This window comes from Cervus canadensis, chromosome 3 (assembly GCF_019320065.1).
Source record: "Cervus canadensis isolate Bull #8, Minnesota chromosome 3, ASM1932006v1, whole genome shotgun sequence".
NCBI classification, from domain to species: domain Eukaryota; kingdom Metazoa; phylum Chordata; class Mammalia; order Artiodactyla; family Cervidae; genus Cervus; species Cervus canadensis.
Window position 1 is genome coordinate 98,204,164 of NC_057388.1, and position 20,547 is coordinate 98,224,710.

Sequence of the window (20,547 nt, forward strand, 5' to 3'; positions counted from 1 at the left end):
GTGGTTGGTTTGGTGTGCAGGCTCCGGACAGACTATTTGCATATGAAAAGCGTACTGTAGGGCAAGCCCTTTGCTAAGGCTAAGAGCTGGCTAGTCCTGGGAGGGGGGCTGTCTCTGCCCCGAGGCCACAAATGCCAGAGCATCAAGAATACAGAAAATAAAATGTAATTAAGATAGTTGGTCTTCTGATGAATGGACACCTAATAGACAAATCCAGGATCTAAGAAAAGCCAGTTAGAACAGCCTCAGAAACATTATGCTTAAGTGAAAGGTGCTAATCACAAAAGACCATTTATTTGAAATGTCTACAATAGGCAGATCCACAGGTACAGATGATATCTCCGACTCAATGGACATGAGTTTCAGCAAACTCCAGGAGATGGTGAAGGACAGGGAAGCCTAGGGTTATCGTCCACAGGGTCGAAAAGAGTCAGACATGACTGAGCAACTACACAACAGTAGGTACAGAGGCTTCCCCAGCAGCTCAATGGAAAAGCATCCGCCTGCAGTGCAGAAGACACAGTTTCGATCACTGGGTTGGGAAGCTCCCCTGGAGAAGGAAATGGCAACTCACTCCAGTATTCTTGCCTGGAAAAACCAAAGGACAGAGGAGCCTGGCGTGTTACAGTCCATGGAGTTGCAAAGAATAGGACACAACTTAGCGACTGAGCATGCACCATAGATATAGAATGTAAATCATGAGTTGTCAGGAACTGGGGAAAGCAGAGAATAGAACTTGGAATCGCTGCTAAGAGATATGAGGTTTCTTTGGGGATTGATGAAAATGTTCTAAAATTAAATAGACCTGTGACTATCCCTAAAACCATTGTTCAATTTTTTTATTAATTTTTATTGAAGTGTAGTTTCTAAATGACTATATATTTTGAAGGGTGAGTTATATATATGCAAATTATATCTCAATAAAGTTGTTATTTTTAAAAAAAAAAAAAAATATATGGACTTCCTTAGTGGCCCAATGGTTAAGATTCTGCCCTTTCAATGCAGTGGGTGCAGGTTCAATCCCTGGTCAGGGAACTAGATCCCACAAACCACATGGTGTGGTGAAGAAAAAAAATCAGCGGAAGAGGTATCGCTACTACTTACCCTCAGGTCTCTGATGTCTCAGATTTTCTAGTTAGAGATGAGGATCATGTAAGACATCAACGTTAACCCAGGAAACAAGAGAGTCCCCTTTTGATAGCTGAGCAGGAGAAAAACAACACAAAAATACTGTTTAGCAGGATTATTCTAAGAGTCGAGCATGGGGCAGACTGGAAAAGGGAAGACTAGAAGGGGGAACACTAGAAATAAGGCCCTTGAGAATAATTCAGGTAGAAGAAAGTGACTTAGACATCAACAAGATGAGTTCAAAAAGCAAGCCAGTTGTATAACCGATTCACTTTGCCGTACAGCAGAAACACAAACAACACTGTAAATCAACTACACATCCCAATAAAAATTTTAAAAAAAGAAAAGCAAGGGAGAAAGAATCAGCAACACCTGGAGACTGAGGACAAGGAGCGAGGGAAAGATGCAGCAGCAAGTATCCTTAAGGCTGTGAGCCTGGGGCTGATGGTGTTGCCATGGACAGTTCAAGTCAACTCAGGAAACGTGAGAATTAGGGCTCAGTGGAAATTCTCAATCACTTACTGAGAGCCCCTTAATGAATAAGGATCAAAATGTGCCTTGATGCCTAAGGTTACCCAGAAATGTTTCAAGCAACTTATTAAGCAAGACCAGTAGCAGAGTATGTAGGAAGTAGCTTTGCGGGGACTGGGGTGAGAAAATTAACTCTACTACTTTGGGCTGCTGGTAGGACGTCAGGGTGATCACCAGGCAATTTAAGATTGGAAAATGAGTAACAAATAGGGGCTAGAGAGAAAAATCTGGTAGTCGTCGGGAGGTTTTAGGAAAGTATGAAAAAGTGAACCGTGTAAAAGAAGTATCAGAATGGGCACAGAGAAAATTAAACATTTAAGTTCTACCTCCTATGTGCCCTGCACTGTAGGAAAGGATTTTTTTAAATGATGAGAAGGTAGTCCTGACTTTCTAGAGTTTTGCAGACAGGTGATGACAAAACTAAAAATAGAGTATGAACAAGAGTGTCAGGAACACAGAAGATGAAACAATTTTGTCTGGAGAGTTCTCTTAGGATTGAGGATTAGGAAGAAGAGGGGGAAATCAAAATGGAGAGAAACATAAAATTCAAAGAATAAGAAGGTAGTTACGACATCAAAAGTAGAGAATGAACATGGTCAGCTTTGATCAGGAAGCAACGGCAGGGAGAATAGCTTCAGTAAAGATTTAAGATTAGAAGCATAAAAAGCTGAAAGGGAAAGATGGAAGTTGTCTTCAATATATCAGGGGAAAATATAGACCTGTCTTGCTTTCAGTTCAGTCACTCAGTCGTGTCCGACTCTTTGCGACCCCATGGACTGCAGCACACCAGGCCTCCCCGTCCATCACCAACTCCCAGAGCTTGCTCAAACTCATGTCCATCGAGTCGGTGATGTCATCCAACCATCTCATCCTCTGTCATCCCCTTCTCCTCCTGCCTTCAATCTTTCCCAGCATCAGGGTCTTTTCAAATGAGTCAGTTCTTCACATCAGGTGGCCAAAGTATTGGGAGTTTCAGCTTCAGCATCAGGGGATTCCAATGAATATTCAGGACTGATTTCCTTTAGGATTAACTGGTTGGATCTCCTTGCAGTCTAAGGGACTCTCAAGAGTCTTCTCCAACACCACAGTTCAAAAGCATCAATTCTTCAGGGTTCAGCTTTCTTTATAGTCCAACTCTCACATCCATATATGACCCAAAAAACATAGTTTTGACTAGACAGACCTCTGTCAGCAAAGTAATGTCTCTGCTTTTTAATATGCTGTTTAGGTTGGTCATAGCTTTTCTTCCAAAGAGTGTCTTTTAATTTCATGGCTTGAATTTAATTTCATTGTTGCTTTTGAAGGGAGAATTAGGACCACTGGAAGAAACTGTTAAGATTTTCACTTAGAAGAACTCATTCTCTAAGGAGAGCACTCCCACAATGAATGGCCTCATGTGGGAGGGCCTGGCTGGGGGCGGCACGTGGGTAGAGCATCCATTCAGAGAAGCGATGTGGAAAAAAGGGTGAGAGTCTCACCGGAGAGGCCCAGGGAACTGAAAAAGTCGGGGGTGGGGGAGGAAGATGGAGAGAAGGTAATCAAAAGGAGTGGAATTTAAAGTGATGTTAAGGCCTCAGTTCCTGTGCAGAACAGAGACTTGCCCAAGCAGAGAACCTCTAGACAGTCCTGATCTTTCAATGAAACAGGCAGGCTGTGTCGCCAGTGGTGGTAAGAGGCCGGTGGGGTGGGGATGGGGGCGGGTGGGTGGACCGAGAACTTCTGAGAGAATGACTAGCCGGGAGGGTTTCAAAGCCAATGGATGTAGAGTAATAATGAAACGAAGCACCCGTGCCACTCTGACAAGTGCAGTGGGCAGGGTCTTTGGAACTTTGTCTCCCCCTGCTGAGGCCAGAGGTGTGAGCAACTGAGACGAGGAAAGGAGACCCGGAGCAAAGAACAGTTTCTTTGGTGGGGGTTGGGGAGTAGAAAGAGGAAAATATAAATGCTGATTTTCATAAAGCGCCTTATTAGTTAGATCCTGCAGCATGAAGTGAGGTGCTGTGCCAAAGCCAAACAGAAGACAGATGTGGGAAGGGGGCCAGCGTTGGTCATCCCCGTGGGCCACTCTTGCTAATGTTTTTTGGGACTTCCCTGGTGGTCCAGTGGTTAAGACTCCACGCTTCCACTGCAGGCGGATGGGTTCAATCCCTGGTCGGGGAACTAAGATGGCCAAAAAAAAAAAAATCTTGCTAGGCTTTTCTCTAAAAGGCTCTTAAGTAACCCATCCCTTTATCCAGACGCTGTTTCAACAGCCTCAAAGTGATTGCAGAGACCAAGAGCGGGAGCTTTGGTCTTAATTAAGGGCTTTTCCCTCAGACAAGGCACAGGCTTGTTTTGAATTTTCAAAGTTCTAATAAATTATCTTCTCTTCAAGACCTTGTTCACAGAATCATCATCTTTAGGAGAATCGACCTAGTAATGCAAACAAGCACGAAACCTCTCTCACACCTGGGGGCATTTAGGGAAGCGTCTACCTGCTTCCTCCACTTCAGTCACCGCTCCTTCCTCCCCCAGCCCTACCCTCCTGGCTTCAGAGCAGTCCCTCTGTCTTTTGTAACCTCATTAACATCTTCATCCCATGCAACAAAGGCAAGTTATGTATGCTACTCCTTAGGTATTATTTTTTTTAACGAAACCCACAGCAACAGTTAGGTTCCTGAAACTCTCTATGGTGAGCCTAGGCAAACAAACAAAATGCTAAATAAAGAAGCAAACGTGCACATACACACATACACTCATGGACTGTTTATCCTGATGTCACTCTTTGGGGCATAATGATAACTATTAAACAAGCTGAAGGCCTTTGAAGTGCTTAGATGAAAGGCTTTACCTAAATTCAGTTATCCTATTACAATCCACAACAACATTTTCATCCAAAGGGGTGGCATTTTTATGAGTATTTCACTGATGATGAAGTTATGACAACCTCCTTAGGATTCAAGGGGATTTGAAACGGTTACAAATGATTTTGTTACTTGTTATCTAATTTCTAAAAGGACAAAAGGGAAAAATAAGTTATTTCTTTCATCGGAGGGCAGTGGCAGATGAGAAAAAGCTGACTCAAGGCACTTTAGATGCAAGACCGTTATTCAAAGTGTGTTAAACATTCATTAGAAAGAAGGGTAGGGATGGGGGCTACTTCCCTGGTGGGTCAGTAGTAAAGAATCTGCCTGCCAGTGCGGGAGACGCAGGCTAGATCCCTGGTCCAGGAAGATCCCATGTGCTGCAGGGCAACTAAGCCCAGGCACCACAACTACCGAGCCCATGCTCCGGAGCCCGTTCTCTGCCAACGAGAGAAGCCACCGCAATGAGAAGCCCATGCGCCGCAGCTAGAGAGGAGACCCCGCTGCTGTGACCAGAGAAAATCCCACACAGTAACGAAGACCCAGCACCAGCCATCAACAGATAACCTTAAAAAAAGAAAGACGAGTAAGGGAACTGCCTGGCAGTCCAGTGGTTAGGACTCAAAGAGCTTTCACTCTCAGGACCCAGTTTAATCCCTGGTTGGGGAACTAAGATCCCACAAGCTATGCAACTTGGCCACGAATAAAGAACAAGAAGGGTGAGAGTAGGGACGGTGGTCAAGAGGAAGGAGCAGAGCTGGCTCGGATGGGCACGTAACATCATCACCTCCACCAACTCCAGGGCAGAGAGCAGGGAAGACTAGAGTCTGTCGGGTGGGAGATCGTCCTGAGCCTCAGGCGGCAGGACCAGGAAAGAGGGAAGAGATGCTCTTTAAAAAGGCAAACTTGGAGCAGAGGACGTTGCAGAGCAGGGCGTGGAGGGGCGCTCAGCCCAGCAGCAGGAACAAGGCAGAATGCAGTTTTAAGACAAAGCTTTGCGGCACTGGCCGGCCTCTCGCCTGCGGGACTCTGGCGCTCGGAGGATGAGAGCTTTTGCACAGCACATAGGTTGGAAAGAAGCCTAGGACAAGATTCAAGTCAAACGAGAAAAGGATGAGTGGCATCACAGAAACCAACAATGATGTCAGAAGACCTGGGTTCTGAGTCAGTCTTCCTGTTGGGTACTAGATGTGTGTCCCCAGGTAAACCCATGAGCTTCTCAGAACCTTAGCTCTCCCATCTAAAGGACCAGATCCATCATGGGTCCTCCTACATCACAGAGGCGGTGGGGGTAAGACACAACGATGGATAGGAGCGCACTTGTAAAAGTCATGTGAAGGAAGGAAGGCAAGGAGGGAGGAAGAAAATTAGGCCAGGAAGATGAGAAGCTTAAACAAATAAAAGAGGTGCACACACATGAAGCATTGTTCTGGTGATGGTGGAAAGACCACGCCCCTGGGGCTTAAGCACAGAATGCCCTTTCAAATATTAGTCTTGACATACACATACATTTGTATATAGTTATATGTGTGTGTGCAGTTAACCGTAAAACAGTTTTATATATATATATATATATATATAGTCACCTAGAATTACCTATAACACATATATAACAATTTAATTATTTGTATTATCTGTGTTCACATATATAAATTTCATACAGATCTGATTTCTTCTGGATATATGCTGAAACAAACTTGGGTCACAGGAAATGATCGGGGCATTTACAGAAAAGCAAAAGGAAGATGGGGCTTCCCTGGTGGCTGAGACAGTAAAGAATTCTGCCTGCAATGCAGGAGACCAGGTTTCAATCCCTGTGTCGGGAAGATCCCCTGGAGAAGCGAACAGCTACCCACTCCAGTATTCTTGCCTAGAGAATCCAAGGGACAAAGGAGTCTGGCAGGCTACAGTCCACAGGGTCACAGAGGCAGACACGGCTGAGTGACTAAGCACGCACACACACAAAAGGAAGATGAGCCTGAACCTGAAAGTACAGAGGCCACACGCGAAGGTAAACCAGCTGTCTGATTAAATAGCTGCTGCAACCTTGGACATGGAGTTGACTCCTTCATGTTCCCAATGTAATTGAGGAAATGACAACTTAACCAGAAACAACCAGAGAATAAAATAAGGCAGTAAAACCACTCAGCCCGGGCAGACTGCATAGTCTACCTGTAATGGCTCGAGAAGTTCAAAGGAAGGAAACAGCATTAGAAGGGGGTCAACAGGAAAAGCTCCATGGAGATTAACACATACACACAACTATATATAAAGTAGATACTCTGGATAGCACAGGGAAGTCTATTCAGTATTTTTTAACAACCTATAAAGGAAAAAAATCTGAAAAAGGCTACACACACACACACACACACACACATATAAAACTGAATCATTTTGCTATACACCTAAAACTAGTACAACATTGTAAATCAACTACACTTCAGTTTAAGCAACCTGGCCACTCACTGCAGGAAGCGGTGTCCTAGTCAAAGCAAGAGGAAGGGCGAGGTGCAGGGTCAGGAACACACATCCACTAGATCCCCTCCACTCTCATTTTCCTTCCACCTTTTCCAACATGATCAACATTTACTCAGCATCAACCATGCGAGGAACTAGGCTGGAGAAAATGACCAATAATCTCTTGGAGAGTCAGATATAAACACAGGTAAGCAGATAAGCACCAAATAAGTCATCTTACGATCACTACCAAAAAAAAAGGCAAGACAGTGGACGCTAGTATGGCTGGCTGGGAAGCTGTTCTTGGACCACATGATGCTTGGCCAAGACTTGAAGGAAAAGTAAGGCTCAGAAAGCAGAGAGTTAAAATAGAGGTATTAGGGACAGAAAGTAGGAATCAACACAAGACGTTAAGCACTACAGTGTGAGTATATCAGTACTTAACTACTGAACTGTACACTTAAAATGGTTAAGAGCATACATTTTATGTTACATGTATTCTATCACAATTAAGCTTTTTTTCATCTAAAAACCAAACCAAAAAACTGGTACTTCCTTAAAAAAAAAAAAAAACAAACAGGCATAAATACTGCCATTTGTAGCCAAGTAATAAGATGACTGGGCTTCCCTGGTAGCTCAGCAATAAAGAATCTGCCTGCCAATCCGGAAGACACAGGTTTCGATCCCTGGGTTGGGAAGATCCCCTGGAGAAGGAAATGGCAACCCACTCCAGTATTCTTGCCTGAAGAATCCAATGGACAGAGAAGCCTGGCAGGCCCCAGTCTGTAGGGTCCCAGAAGAGTCAGGCACAACTTAGCAACTAAACAACAGTTAAGATTCTGTAGCAAGTTCGAGAAGAGGGAGATTCAATAAAGAAACAGAAGCTGGGTGGTGGGAAACCTCAGGCAAACAGGTACACCCAGTTCTCTCAACCAAGGTTTCTAACTTTGTGGCCCAAGGACTGGCTTCAAGTTTTGGTCCACGAACACCCTGTAATAAATCTTTTCCTCTTTAGTAATTTTATTTATCACTTTTGGCTGGGCTGGGTCTTTGTCACTGCTCTTCTCCAGTTGTAAAGCACAGGCTCTAGGGCTCACGGGCTTCTGTAGTCGCAGCTCCAAAGCACAGACTCAACAGTCGTGGAGCATGGACTTAGTCACTCCACAGCATGTGGGATCTTCCTGGATCAGGGATCGAACTTGAGTCTCCTGCATTGGCAGGCAGCTTGTTTACCACCGAGCCACCAGGGAAGTCCCCTTGTAACAAATCTTGAATGTTTATTAATAAGAGCATTTTGATCTGGAAAGAGGGTACATGGATTTTGGATTCTCAGAAGAGCTTCTGAGGAAAATCTGAAAACCATTCATGAAGGCAATTGGCAGTGTGGTCTGGGTGGGGACAGGATGGGGATTGAAGCTACATAGTTGAGCTCACTTCCCTTGAGACTTGCTCTTAACTAAACACCAGATAGTATTATGTAAACAGGTGCCATACCTCTCTTTAGGACTTAATAGAGCTATTGTTAGGTTCTAAGAACTGCTCTGTGGGAAAGCTGGTGACCCCTATTATAGAAACTAGCAGAGGATGAGCAGAGAAGAGAACCCAGTAAAAAAAAAACAGGAGGTAAAAAGATTCACTATGTTGAAATGCCATAGTAGCCAAAGGAAAAAAAAGTCCTGGAGAAGATGAAGGGGTTACCGGCATCAAGTTTAAGAAGAGGGATTAAGAAAGGAATGAGAAAAAAAAAGATCGCTAAGTTCTATGACATTCTGTTGCACTGTTTCTGCAGTGATACAGAAAAAAAGGTCAGAGGTTAAGGGTAAGATATCCAAACTAGAACACTTGGGAGAGCAGAGAGAGGTGCTGTAATTATGACATGATAATTATGTCAGAGCTTCAGACATAAACTAGGACTGTCTTGGATGAATGGATATACAGTTCCCTAGTTGAGGAGGAAGTACAACAGCCAGGAAGGCAGCAGATACCATCTGTTAACTCAAAGGACTTGGTCTTGAAAAGGAAAATAGGACATAAATCAGAAGACCTAATCGGGATAAGAAAGGGTTGTGTCAGCTACCTATGTGGGAGGCAGGAGGACGTCGAAGGTTGAAAAGGAGAGGGAAGGAGTGGACAAGAACATCTTGTACCCTCCATCTCGCTGAACATCACAACACACAAAGGGGCGGGCCCTCAAGACACTTGTGTGTGAGTGTTGACTGTGGGGACCATTCTCCAGGAAGCAGCAAAGACTCGAGTAAGCAGGAGTGGAGAGGGCCCTTCTCCCTTTGAAACGACAACGAAGGAAAACGGGCTTCCCAGGTGGCACCAGTGGCAAAGAACCTGCCTGCCGATGCAGGTGATGTGAGAGACGTGTGTTCAATCCCTGGGTCGGGAAGATCTCCTGAAGGAGGAAATGGCAACCCACTCCAGTATTCTTGCTTGGAGAATCTCATGGAGAGAGGAGCCTGGTGGGCTACAGTCCATGGGGTCACAAAAAAGTCAAACACGACTGAAGCGACATAGTAGGCACAGAAGAAGAAATCACCACACGACAAGAAATGGCAGGCCGGAGCATTCTATCAGAGACCCAGGTGTCAGAGAATGCTTTTCCAAACTAGTCTTCATGATGGCCTTTTCTTCAAGGGGAAAAACAGTAAGAACGTGAGGTCAATTCTTACGAGTTCTTTAAAGCGAATCCGTATGCAGACTGCCAGAACCAGAACAATAGGCAATCCACCCGTAGTGCAAGATATAATTCATTCAATGCCAAGGATTTATTTTATTTATAATTTCATTGCAGGTACAGCTTGGGTGCTACAGAGAGGTCAGAGGAATACTATGTCCAGCTAAGTTTAAACTGGGGCAAGAAAACAATGGTTGGTGTCAGGATATGAAGGTGTGACCACACTGATTACATGGCAGGGGAGAGGAAATTCTCTCAGCCAAGGGTCACCAAGAGGCTAAATAACCAAAATGGGATTCATCCACAGACAATTTCTTAAACTACAACTAGGCCACTCATCCAAACTCAGCAGTCCTGCACAAAGAAGAAGGGGAGGCTTTTTCAGAGTGCAGTAGACATAGACCTGTACAATCCAGCAGCCCGGCAGGGTCAGAGGCTGGTCAGCAGGGAACACTCAGGAGCAGGAAATCTCCAGGCGTGAGTCACATTCTACAACGCGGAGCTCAGAGTATAAAGAAAATAACCAGACTGACAGCTATTTATTATAAAAGTCAGTTTATTTTCCCTGTGTTTCAAAAGTTTCCCTTTCTGTCAGTAATGCGCAGTTAACCGATTGGAAGTCTGCTTGATTAAATAACATTAACAAGTTCATAAACACACATTTGAGAGTATAAAGCAAGAGGTTCAAAATTTCCCCCTAACTCCATGTAAATTAGGCAGCCCTCAAAATTGCACGTTTTTCGCCTGCTCACTTTCATAATTTAAAATATATATACAGGATGGCCTTAAAATATTGATAATTAGTATAGAATTCACAGCCTTGAAGATGTATATTCTACAAACATCTAAAAAATAGATACCTAGATACCTCTCAGGCCCTAGTAATCCACTGTGATTCAATGTCACATACTTAATGCATAGAAGGCCAAAAGGTCTTTCCTTTTTCTCTAATTCTAGTCTTCTGCTGAGGTAACGCAAGGAACCCAGTTATGACAGAGACCGAGCCTCTGAAAATAGGTCTAAGCCGACTGGCTTCCTAGTGAATCCTAAAAAGTTCCCAGAGAGCAAGCCTGGGGTTGAGTACTTCGGTTATAAATTACATCCTGGAATGTTCACAACCGAGGTACCTCATGGTCCTTGACGGGAAGACAAAAGACTTCCAGGAGTTGAAGGTAATTCTGAATGAAGATGGAGGAGAACAGCTGACAATCACTGGAAGATATTTCTGCTTCCGGAGCTGACTGACTTCAGAGCAGACACAAAGTAACTGAGTCACTCAGCACGTAGTGTGACTTTTCCCACTTTAGAGTTTAACTAAGGGATTCTCTGTCCAAGACAGGCTTACGCTGGACCCAGCTGGAGTGCTGCACCAGGATGTGATGCTTCAGAGATGAGCTGCTCTCTGTAAACTCATGACCGAAGCAAAATGCAAGATCCTTTCTATTTGTGGAGCACGTCATTGCTACAAAACCAGGCACAACTGCCTCGTGGTCACTCAGCTTTCCAGGCTGGAGAACAAGGGTCCAAGTTCAATAAAGCATTTACGGTTAAAGGGATGAACCTCCATAGGCCAACAGAGTTGCTGGCAGATTCACAGGCCATTTGGTACATTCACGGAACAACGGCGATAAATAAAAATCATTAATTCCTGTAGTGTAGAAGAAACAACACAGCCTTCACTCTGGTCAGCCTCTCCGGCAGCTGACAATGCTGAAAGAGGCCTGATAATCTGAGGTTGTGTTGGAGTTCTTAAGACAAACCCAAAATAGGGAGAATTAAAAGAAGGAAGAGTCCTGACGTTCTTTTGTGGGCACCAGTCACTCATTCAATACGCGAGTTTGTCGTCTTTGCATAAGAGAGCATGTTTCCCTCACTATTAATGGTGAAATAAACAGAATTGTGCAACTTGTCTGTGAAGAGAAAAAGAGCATTAAATGTGCAGTGATAATTTAATTCTGTCAGTGCATCATCGTTTGAACATAATAATGAATTTGGACTACATTCTTTTGACTTTGTACAAAAATAACTCTTAATCTGTAATGAAACAGAAAATGATTTTGAAAATTACAGTTACTGTAACAAAGTACTTAATGTAACATTACAGTCTCCTCAAAAAAAGTACCTAATGAAATAATTTGCTCTAAGTAGAGCAGAGAATTGATACTGGAGCTCAGATTTCAAACAGTATTTCTTCTAATAGATTCAGTTTTCTATGACAATTTCTGGTATGATTAGACCAGCAGGTACATCAGGAGATATCTCCCTCTGCTTAGGGTGGATATCAGAAGTGGAACACATAGTTATAGGGCCCAGCCTTTAGGAGGCAGAAACCAGTGAAGCTAACAGAAGCATCCTTTGTGATAGCAGAGGACATAAGCCTTAAGGCCGCTCCAGGAGATTCCAGGTGCCGAGCTGTCTCCAAGGCCCCTTGGACGAGGCTGGAGGACAGTGTCTGGACTTGGGCGATGGAGGCTGCCTCCAATTAGGATGCTCTCAACTGAGGGAGAGGATACTGAATACACCCCCTGGTGCACGAAGCTGTCCCCAGACTCTCAAGTGGACCAGTCTCGAGCACTGTGTCTCAATAACGTGGTAAGAACACGTCACGTGCTTATTCAACAGAGAGCAATGTTTTAAAAGCAGAAGGCCTTATTCTGTATTGGCTGTTTCCCTGAAAATACAGACTTCCAGCCAAGAATATCTAAGGCGCAACAGATATTTTCTCAGGAGACTCAAGGTTCATTTTAGAACTTGCATGCCACAGTGTTAATTATAGCAATGGTTCTTTTTTAACCCTACGTGGTTTGGCATACACATTCCCTTCAGACTTCCCAAATTGTATTTAGCAACAGAGAGTACCCTGGAAGAAGCACCCTGATTAACAACTGGGGATGTGAGTCTCTCACCGTTTTTTCTGGAATCATGAATGACGACACTCATTAGACTCAGGTCAAGGGCAAATGTAACAGCCCTTTCCCTCCTTGAAAAATGAATGTGTCTTTTAGAATAGTAAGATGTTACTTTTCACAAAAGAATCTTTAAAAGCAGTCAGCAATGTTGCTGGTTTAAGAAGTGATTTAACCGTAAGAAGAAATGAACTACTGACACATGAAACAACATGGATGAATTGCAAAATAATTATGCTGACTGGAAGACGCTGACAAAAATACAGAGTGTATAATTCCATGTACATTAAACTCAAGAAATTGCAAACTAGTCGACACAGCAACAGAAAAGTGGTCCAGCAGTTACCTGGTGGAGAGAGGTGGGATGGTGAAGAGAGGTGGGAGACAGGCATGACCAAGGGGCTGTGGCGAAACTTTTGGGAGTGACGGACACTTCCTGCCCTGATCCGGATAATGGTTTCACAGATGTGTATGGACATATGTTAAATCTTCCTGAATTTTATATCTCAAAATACATGCCATTTATTTTAAGCCAATTATTCAACAACAACAAAAGACTACTTTGCATGTTAGAACAAACAAACAAAAAAAAACAGTGATTTAAGTAAATGTTTTGAACGTGGAGAAGGAAATGGCAACCCACTCCAGTATTCTTGCCTGGAGAATCCCATGGACGGAGGAGCCTGGTAGGGTACAGTCCACGGGGTCGCAAAGAGTCAGACACGACTAAGCGACTTCACTTCACTTTGAACTAATTTAATTTAAAAACTGCTAGCTAAAGTCTTCTCTGGTGGACTAGTGGTTAGGAATTCGCCTGCCAGTAGAGTGGACACAGGTTCGATCCCTGATCTGGGATCCCACATGCTGCAGAGCAAAAAGGCTGCGCACCAGAACTATTGAGCTAGTGCTCTGCAACAAGAGAAGCCACTGCAATGAGATGCCCACACATCACAACAAAGCGGAGCTCCTGCTCGCCTCAACTAAAGAAAGCCCATGCAGCGAAAAAGACCCAGCACAGCCAAAGATAAATAATGAAATAAATATGTAAATCTTAAGGAAAAAAAAACTACTAGTTTATTAAAAAAAAAAAAAGGGCACATACTTACCATAAGAATGAAAAAGTAGAAAACCCACATCCATCCCAGGTTGTCCTGGATCAAAGACACTAAATACTAAAAGGGAGAAAAAGAAACCACAATATGATCCTTTATAAATTAATAAAATGAAGTAGCTAAAGAGCAGATGAAACATGGCTCTTCTAGAAAATGAGAAGGGAGTCAGGGTGTGTATAATGTTTTGCAGTTTGCAGAGCTCCTATATATACGTGCTCAAGTTAAGCTTTACTGACAGCCTGCGTTTGGTAAGCTGGCAGAATCCAAATAAAAAATGGGACAGAAAAAAAAAAAAAAAAAGGGACAGAAGGCCTAAGTCCAAGAGGTCTATATTTTTTTCACTTTGCTATTAAGAGAGAATGATGAACAGCCTCAAACCACTTCTGTTTAATCATCCCTTCTTCCAGTGAAAGGTACTGTAACTGATGCTTTTAAAAATAGTTCATCTTTTAAGCATACCACTCATTTTTCAATTACGCTATTTGCTCACAGGATTACTGCACGACTTTGACACTCTACAGCATATTCTTTTATTTTCAATTACTAAAAAGTATCCAATAGCTTTTAATCCATCTTCTTTTTTTTAAATTATGATAAAATACATGTAACATACAACTTGCCATTTTAGCAATCTTTTGTTGTACATACAACTCACCAGCACCAAATACATTCATGACCTTGCACAACCATCACCACTACCTATTTTCAAACTTTTTCATCACCCCAAACAGAAACTCTGCACCTATGAACTCTCTGCAAGAACTCTCCATGGCCCGTCTCCTCAGCCCCTGACAAACTCTAATCTGCTTTCTATTTCTATGAATTTGCCCATTCTAGATATTCTGTGTTAAGTAGAATCACCCAATATTTGTCCTTCTGTGCATGGCTGATTTCACTTAGCACAATGTCGTTAAGGTTCATTGATGCTGTAGCACACATCAGAACTCCACTCCTTCTATGGCTGAGTAATATCCCACTGCATAGATATACCACATTTTGTTTATCTATTCATCTATCCATGGACACTTCAGTTGTTTCCACCTTGTGGCTATTATGAATAATGCCGCAGTGAACAATGGCAAACAAATAACTGAAACTGTCTTCAAGTCTTTGGAGTACAGCATACCTAGGAGTGGAACTGCTGGGTCATATGATAATGTTTACCTTTTTGAGGAACCATCATAGCATTTTCGACAACAGCTGTGTGATTTTACATTCCTACCAGCACTGTATGGAATTTCTCCACATCCTCACCAATACTTACTACTTTGTTCTACTTTGCTTTAATTACAGACATCCTAATTAGGTGTGAAGTGGCAGTTCATGTTTTTCCTTTGCATTTCCCTAACAGACTAAGGATGCTGAGAATCTTTTCAAGGGTTAACCGACCATTGGTACACATCTGTCATACGGAGCTGTCCCTATGTTTTCCTCTAAGGGTTTTATTAGTTTTAGCTCTTAAAGTTAGGTATGTGATCCATTTTGAGTTAATTCTTATACATAGTGTAAGGTAAGGGTCCAAATTCATCAATTTGCAATGTGTACATCCTGCTTTCCCAGCACCTTTTGGTGAAGAAACCACTCTTTCTCCAATGAGTGGTCTTGGTACCCTTCTCAAAACTCAGCTGACCACCGAAATTATCATTTAACCCATGTTCTTTGATCACATTATTAGTAAAATTGGGAGAAATTAAAGGAGAACAACTGAGTGATTTAGCCTAGACGGCTTCATGGGAAACAAAAAAGCAGAGGTGTAATCACCCATTAGAGGAAGCACAGTGGCCCTCCAAACTCTCTGAATGCTACTTTATCTTTTAAATAGCTTTACTGACATAAAATTTACATAATACTAAACTCATATCACTCAATGGATTTTCGTATACTTACAGAGTTGTGCAACTATCACCATAATCTAATTTTAGACCATCCTCATCACCCCAAGAGAAACCCATTAGGAGTCACTCTCCAGACCCACCCAACCCAAAGCAACCACTAATCTAATTTCTTTCTCTATAGAGTTGCCTATTCCGGGTATCTCAAATGAATGAAATCACATAAATAGGTGGTCTTTGGTGACTGGCTCCTTTTATTTAGCATAATAGAGTTGAAGTTCATCCATACTGTAGCATCTATCAAACCTTCATTCCTCTTGAACTGCCAAATAATACTCCATTATATGAATATATCATATTTTACTTATCCATTCATCGGTAGATGGACGTAAGGATGTTTCTACTTCTTAGCTATTGTAAATAATCATTTGCTGTGAAATACATTTGTGTAAAAATGTTTATGTGGACATTTGTTCTCATCTCTCTTGGGAAAACACTGCAATTTAACCTACTGAGCCCCTGTTGTGCGGCAAAAACATTAAGCATTGGGAATGCAAAAAGGAAGGACACAGCACGGTTCTATCCTCAAGGAAGGCAGAGTCTGATACAGGGGATCAACCAACCAGTCAGTGTGAAACACTGTGGCAACTGTTCTACTACAGGTGTGCGCCAACTGCTGTGGAAACCAGGGGGAGAAAGCAATGTTTTTCTTGGGAAGTCAAGGGGAGGTTGCGAGAACAAAGCTATTCAATGTGAATCAGGCGAGTGCTAGGGACCAAGTTTATAGAATTTTTGTTTTTGTTTTGGCCACACTGTGCGGCATGTGGGGTCTTAGTTCTCTGACCAGGAACTGAACCTGCGCCCCCTGCAGTGGAAGCGAGGAGTCTTAACCACTGGACCACCAGGGGTAGTCCCAAGTTTTTAATATTAAGTTATGAAGCTTGGGGTTTTATACCTCAAACAGTAGGAAATCATTCAAAAATCAACATGCCAGGGGAATGACTAAAGCGAACAATGATTTACTGATTCTGCTTCTAAAACCACGAAAGTCAGTCTAATGCTGACCCCCCCAAGTTCCTAGTTAGGGATCTTAAGACTGGCAGGCATTCTAATTAAAAAGAAACTCCTTGAAATGCTAATTACAATCCACCCATCTGATTAATGAAGAAAACATTAGCTAAGAAGGAAAACCTAAAATACAGTCATTTCAGAAAAGGATGCCCAATACCCTTTATATGAAGACATCTGAACAGGTGGCCAATAGCATTTTTTAGTTCCTACTCCAGAGCATGGCAAGAAAACAAAGTTCTCTTACCTTTGCTAAGTTTTCTTTTTTCCCTTTAGTTTCATAATCAAATAAGCTAACACCCTGATTCTATAAATCATTCCTGCTACAACCATTCAACAAGTACCTGAACGTCTCACATGTGCCAGGCACCCTTCCTAGGACTGGGGTGACAGCAAAACACAGAACAAAACACTGCCCTCACGAAGCTTATCTTACAGTGGGAGAGACAGACGTGAACAAATACACATGCACTGTATGACCAGGGAGAGACGTGCGTTGAGGTGGTGTATCCCCTGCAGTGGGCTTCCCAGGTGGCTCAGAGGTAAAGAATCCACCTGCCAGTGCAAGAGATGTGGGCTCGATCCCTGGGTTGGGAAGATCCCCTGGAGAAGGAAATGGAAACCCGCTCCGGTATTTTTGTTTGGGAAATCCATGGACAGAGGAGCCTGGTGGGTCCACAAGGTCGCAAAAGAGCCAGACATGACTGAGCAACTAAACAACAACAATCTCCAGTGACATCTGCTCTCGTATTAACCACTCACGATCAGATACCAGTGATCCACTCCCATTAAGCGAGCAAAAGCATCAGTCTTCAAGGCCATCTAATGACCTCAGTGTCAAAACTACAAGCCTTTTCCCTTCCATTCTCTTTCTCCTGACCTCTCTTCATTTATGATCTGAGTAACACCCCCACCCCTCAAATTCTGGCTTTCTGTTTCTGTGACCACTGAGCATCCTCTGAGGTTTTGCCCGTATTTTCTTTCCCCATTAAACATGACATCGTTGTCAAAGTTTTAAATATTTTATCCATGCAGTTGATTCTCAAATCTGTATTTTACAAAATAAGCACTAAATGACTGAGAGTGGTATACCCCAGGAGAGACACATACTCATGACTGTCCCAGAGAAACAATGCCTTTCTGAAGCTGAATGTAAGCAAGACAGATCAATTTAAATGGTTCTGGCAAGGACTTCCCTGGTGGTCCTGTGGTTAAGACTCCACGCTTCCAATGTAGGGAGTGCAGGTTCGATGCCCAGTTGGGGAACTAAGATCCCACACGCTGTGCAGCACGGCCAAAAAAAGAGAGACAACAGCTCTGACTACCTACAGTAGGCCACTCTTAGCCTAGAAGATCTCAGACTTTATAGAGTGCACAGGACTCGCCAGGATGGCTTGTTGAAATACAGATCCCCAGGCCCTCACTCAGCAAATCCATAGTAAGCTAAGTGTTCTGTACTTTAATGAATTCTCAGATTGATTCTGACATAAGACATTTATGAACTGTCTTTTGAAACACAGTTGTAGGAAGCAGAGAAAGCATCTCAGGGCAGCTGCAGGGTCCGTGGCAACTTCTGGCGGGGATGTGCGGCAAGAATGTGTGTTTGGTGGGTGAGAGAGCTGGGGCCTGTGTGTCAAGTGTGGGGTAATGAGAAGCATGTGTCTCCTGGCCTCCCTGAAGTGCCAAGTTCAGGCTGGAAGAGGGGGCAGCGGGCAGAGGGACTGAAGGATCTGTCTTACGAAGTGTTCGCTTCTTTCTAGACAGGAAGAATCTGGAGGTAAAAGTGGAAAGGAGGAACTGATAAATGTAGAGGGGCCTTCCATGTTAGGTCACTAGAACCCAAAGCTTTCAGTCGAGCGCACTACAGCACAAGAGCGCCACCTGCCGGGGCCCTGCAGGCGGGGGCAGACCCTCCCACCGCTGCACACTCCCCGCCCTTTCACCTGGCCCACTGCAGCTCCAACGCTCCCGGTTCCATCAACGATCCCAGTGACGGTTGCCAAAGCCTCGCTGCTCCCTTGGATCAGCTCCTGACGACCCAGGTCCGCAGAAATAGCAGAGCTTATCATATTAGAAGGTCCACCAATAAAGAATCCTAAAGTCAGAAACAGAACGGGTTCTTATTAAGACACTACACATAACAACGTGTTAGGAATCTATTGAGAATTACGTAAACTCTAATCCCAATATTCTAACTGGTATGTTGGAGAGAAATGGAAAGAAGGGGAAAAAATTACCTGTAAAAATGGAAACCCCCCCAGTTGTAACATCTTAGTTAGCACCCACTTTCCTCTAGAAACCAGAGTGAACACAGACCTTTCTAATCGGGTGAAGTGTGCATTCACTGACAACTGCACTAGTTTATCAAATTCTATTATGGCAGAGATGACTCAGAGCATCTGAATGCCCAAATTCAACCAAACATTGAGAAAGAGAGAGAGAGCAGAAAAAGTGATTTTAACGGTGCAGGGGGTTCCATCTGCCTCTGTTCTCGGTGAGGCTGCCAACAGGACTGAGCGCAGACAGGGCCAAGAGTCTCACAGAGCAGCAGCAGCCCCAGCGATCCCATGAGCTCAAATTTAAGAACAGGAGTTTTTCTATAACATGGTCCCGAATGGCACCCAACTGATTCATCTGGGATTCAAGGGAAGAAATACTGACCAATTCCAACACAGGAGGAAAAACCAGCTATACTGGACTTTTCGAAAGTTGGTGAACTGGTTTCCAACGGGGCATTCTTCCTACACCACTTCCGGGAGTGATATGAGCGGATGTGGTCCGCGATCAAAAATCGGAGGAAATCTCTAAAGGACTGCTTCTGCCACCCCAGGACTGAGGCAGTAACGTGAGAGCAGAGAAGCAGGATCTGGGGGAGGCATCTTTCCTTTTACCACTTGCGTTTTCTATAATTAAGGCTTTAGAATAACTCAGCTTGAAGGAGCAAGCAATTTCCTTTGGAGGAACAAGACAGTGAAATGGAGCCTGTGCCGTACCTGTGACAGCCATCAGAAGCGCATTGATGGACTTGTTGTTTGGAGAACCTGCGAGGAGAGACACAGACATGCGGTAATGACGTGAGGAACGCAGTACGTGTGTCTCCACCCAACAGGACACACAGGCCTGGATTCTGTGACTTCACAGATCACTCCCAGAGAGAGCAAGCGGACACGGCTCCATCACCGCCGCTCCCGACTCTTACTTGTAATGTCTGCCTCTGGCTGCTGCTCCAGCTACTGTGACTTCTAAAAGCTACAGGAAAACTCCTATCTCAGCAGCATCTTAAGGGACATATACCAAACCTACTAATTACCATCTTTCCTCTTTTGAAATCTTGTCCCTTTTATTGTTTTATTGGCTCTAATGCTGCACTGCTGGAGCCTACCCTTAGACAAAGCATATACACTCCCAAGCAAGCTTTTAAACAAACCAACAAAGCACAAGAGATGCCAGTTTCCTCCCCAACGCAAATAAACCTACGTGATGATTCTTCTACCGCTGTTCGCAGGACAATACAAAGATCCCATTTATGCCCTGGTGGCTGGTCTCAACCACCTCCCCAGGGCTGATCACTGACTCAAGGCAAGTAAATGCCTCAGTCCTAAGAGATGAGGCAAACAGTTTAACTGCAAGGAAATACTCACGACTGTATCCAACCAGGGACCCGATGGCCAGAAGCAGACTGAGAGCTAACACCGGTGCTCTCCTCTGTAACATGTCGGAGATGAAGCCTTGCAGAGTTCCACCTTCGAGCACAAAGAAGGGCAACCCAGTCAACATCTTGAAATTAGCTTAGTTACCTGACTCTTGCTTACCACGTACTCTCCACCTGCCGGCAGGATCCTAACACTGGTCTATCCAACAAGAGAGCTGACTCTCCTAAAAAAATCTCCTCCATAGTTTCCTTTTAGAAAGATCATCTCACACAATGGCAGATGGGGACAGACACCACCAGACAGACACCCAAATCAGGAAAAATCATCAGACCCA

The 20,547-nt window shown here is 43.7% G+C and overlaps 1 protein-coding gene across 3 annotated transcripts in view; it reads right to left on the reverse strand.

Moving 5' to 3' along the window:
- Window positions 1-1,119: 1,119 nt before the first annotated feature.
- Window positions 1,120-20,547, reverse strand: part of SLC37A3 (solute carrier family 37 member 3) — a 55,781-nt gene continuing 36,353 nt past the window's right edge. The window contains exons 11-15 of one of the 3 annotated variants that reach the window (XM_043463866.1): window positions 20,202-20,303; window positions 19,554-19,601; window positions 18,504-18,655; window positions 13,655-13,720; window positions 10,181-11,552 (exon numbers count right to left, since the gene is read on the reverse strand). In XM_043463866.1, coding sequence (XP_043319801.1) covers window positions 11,460-11,552; window positions 13,655-13,720; window positions 18,504-18,655; window positions 19,554-19,601; window positions 20,202-20,303 — 461 coding nt within the window. In that variant the 3' untranslated portion in view covers window positions 10,181-11,459. Of the gene's footprint in view, window positions 1,202-10,180; window positions 11,553-13,654; window positions 13,721-13,886; window positions 18,332-18,503; window positions 18,656-19,553; window positions 19,602-20,201; window positions 20,304-20,547 lie in introns of those variants that run through there. The other 2 variants (XM_043463867.1, XM_043463869.1) reach the window with 2 other exon arrangements.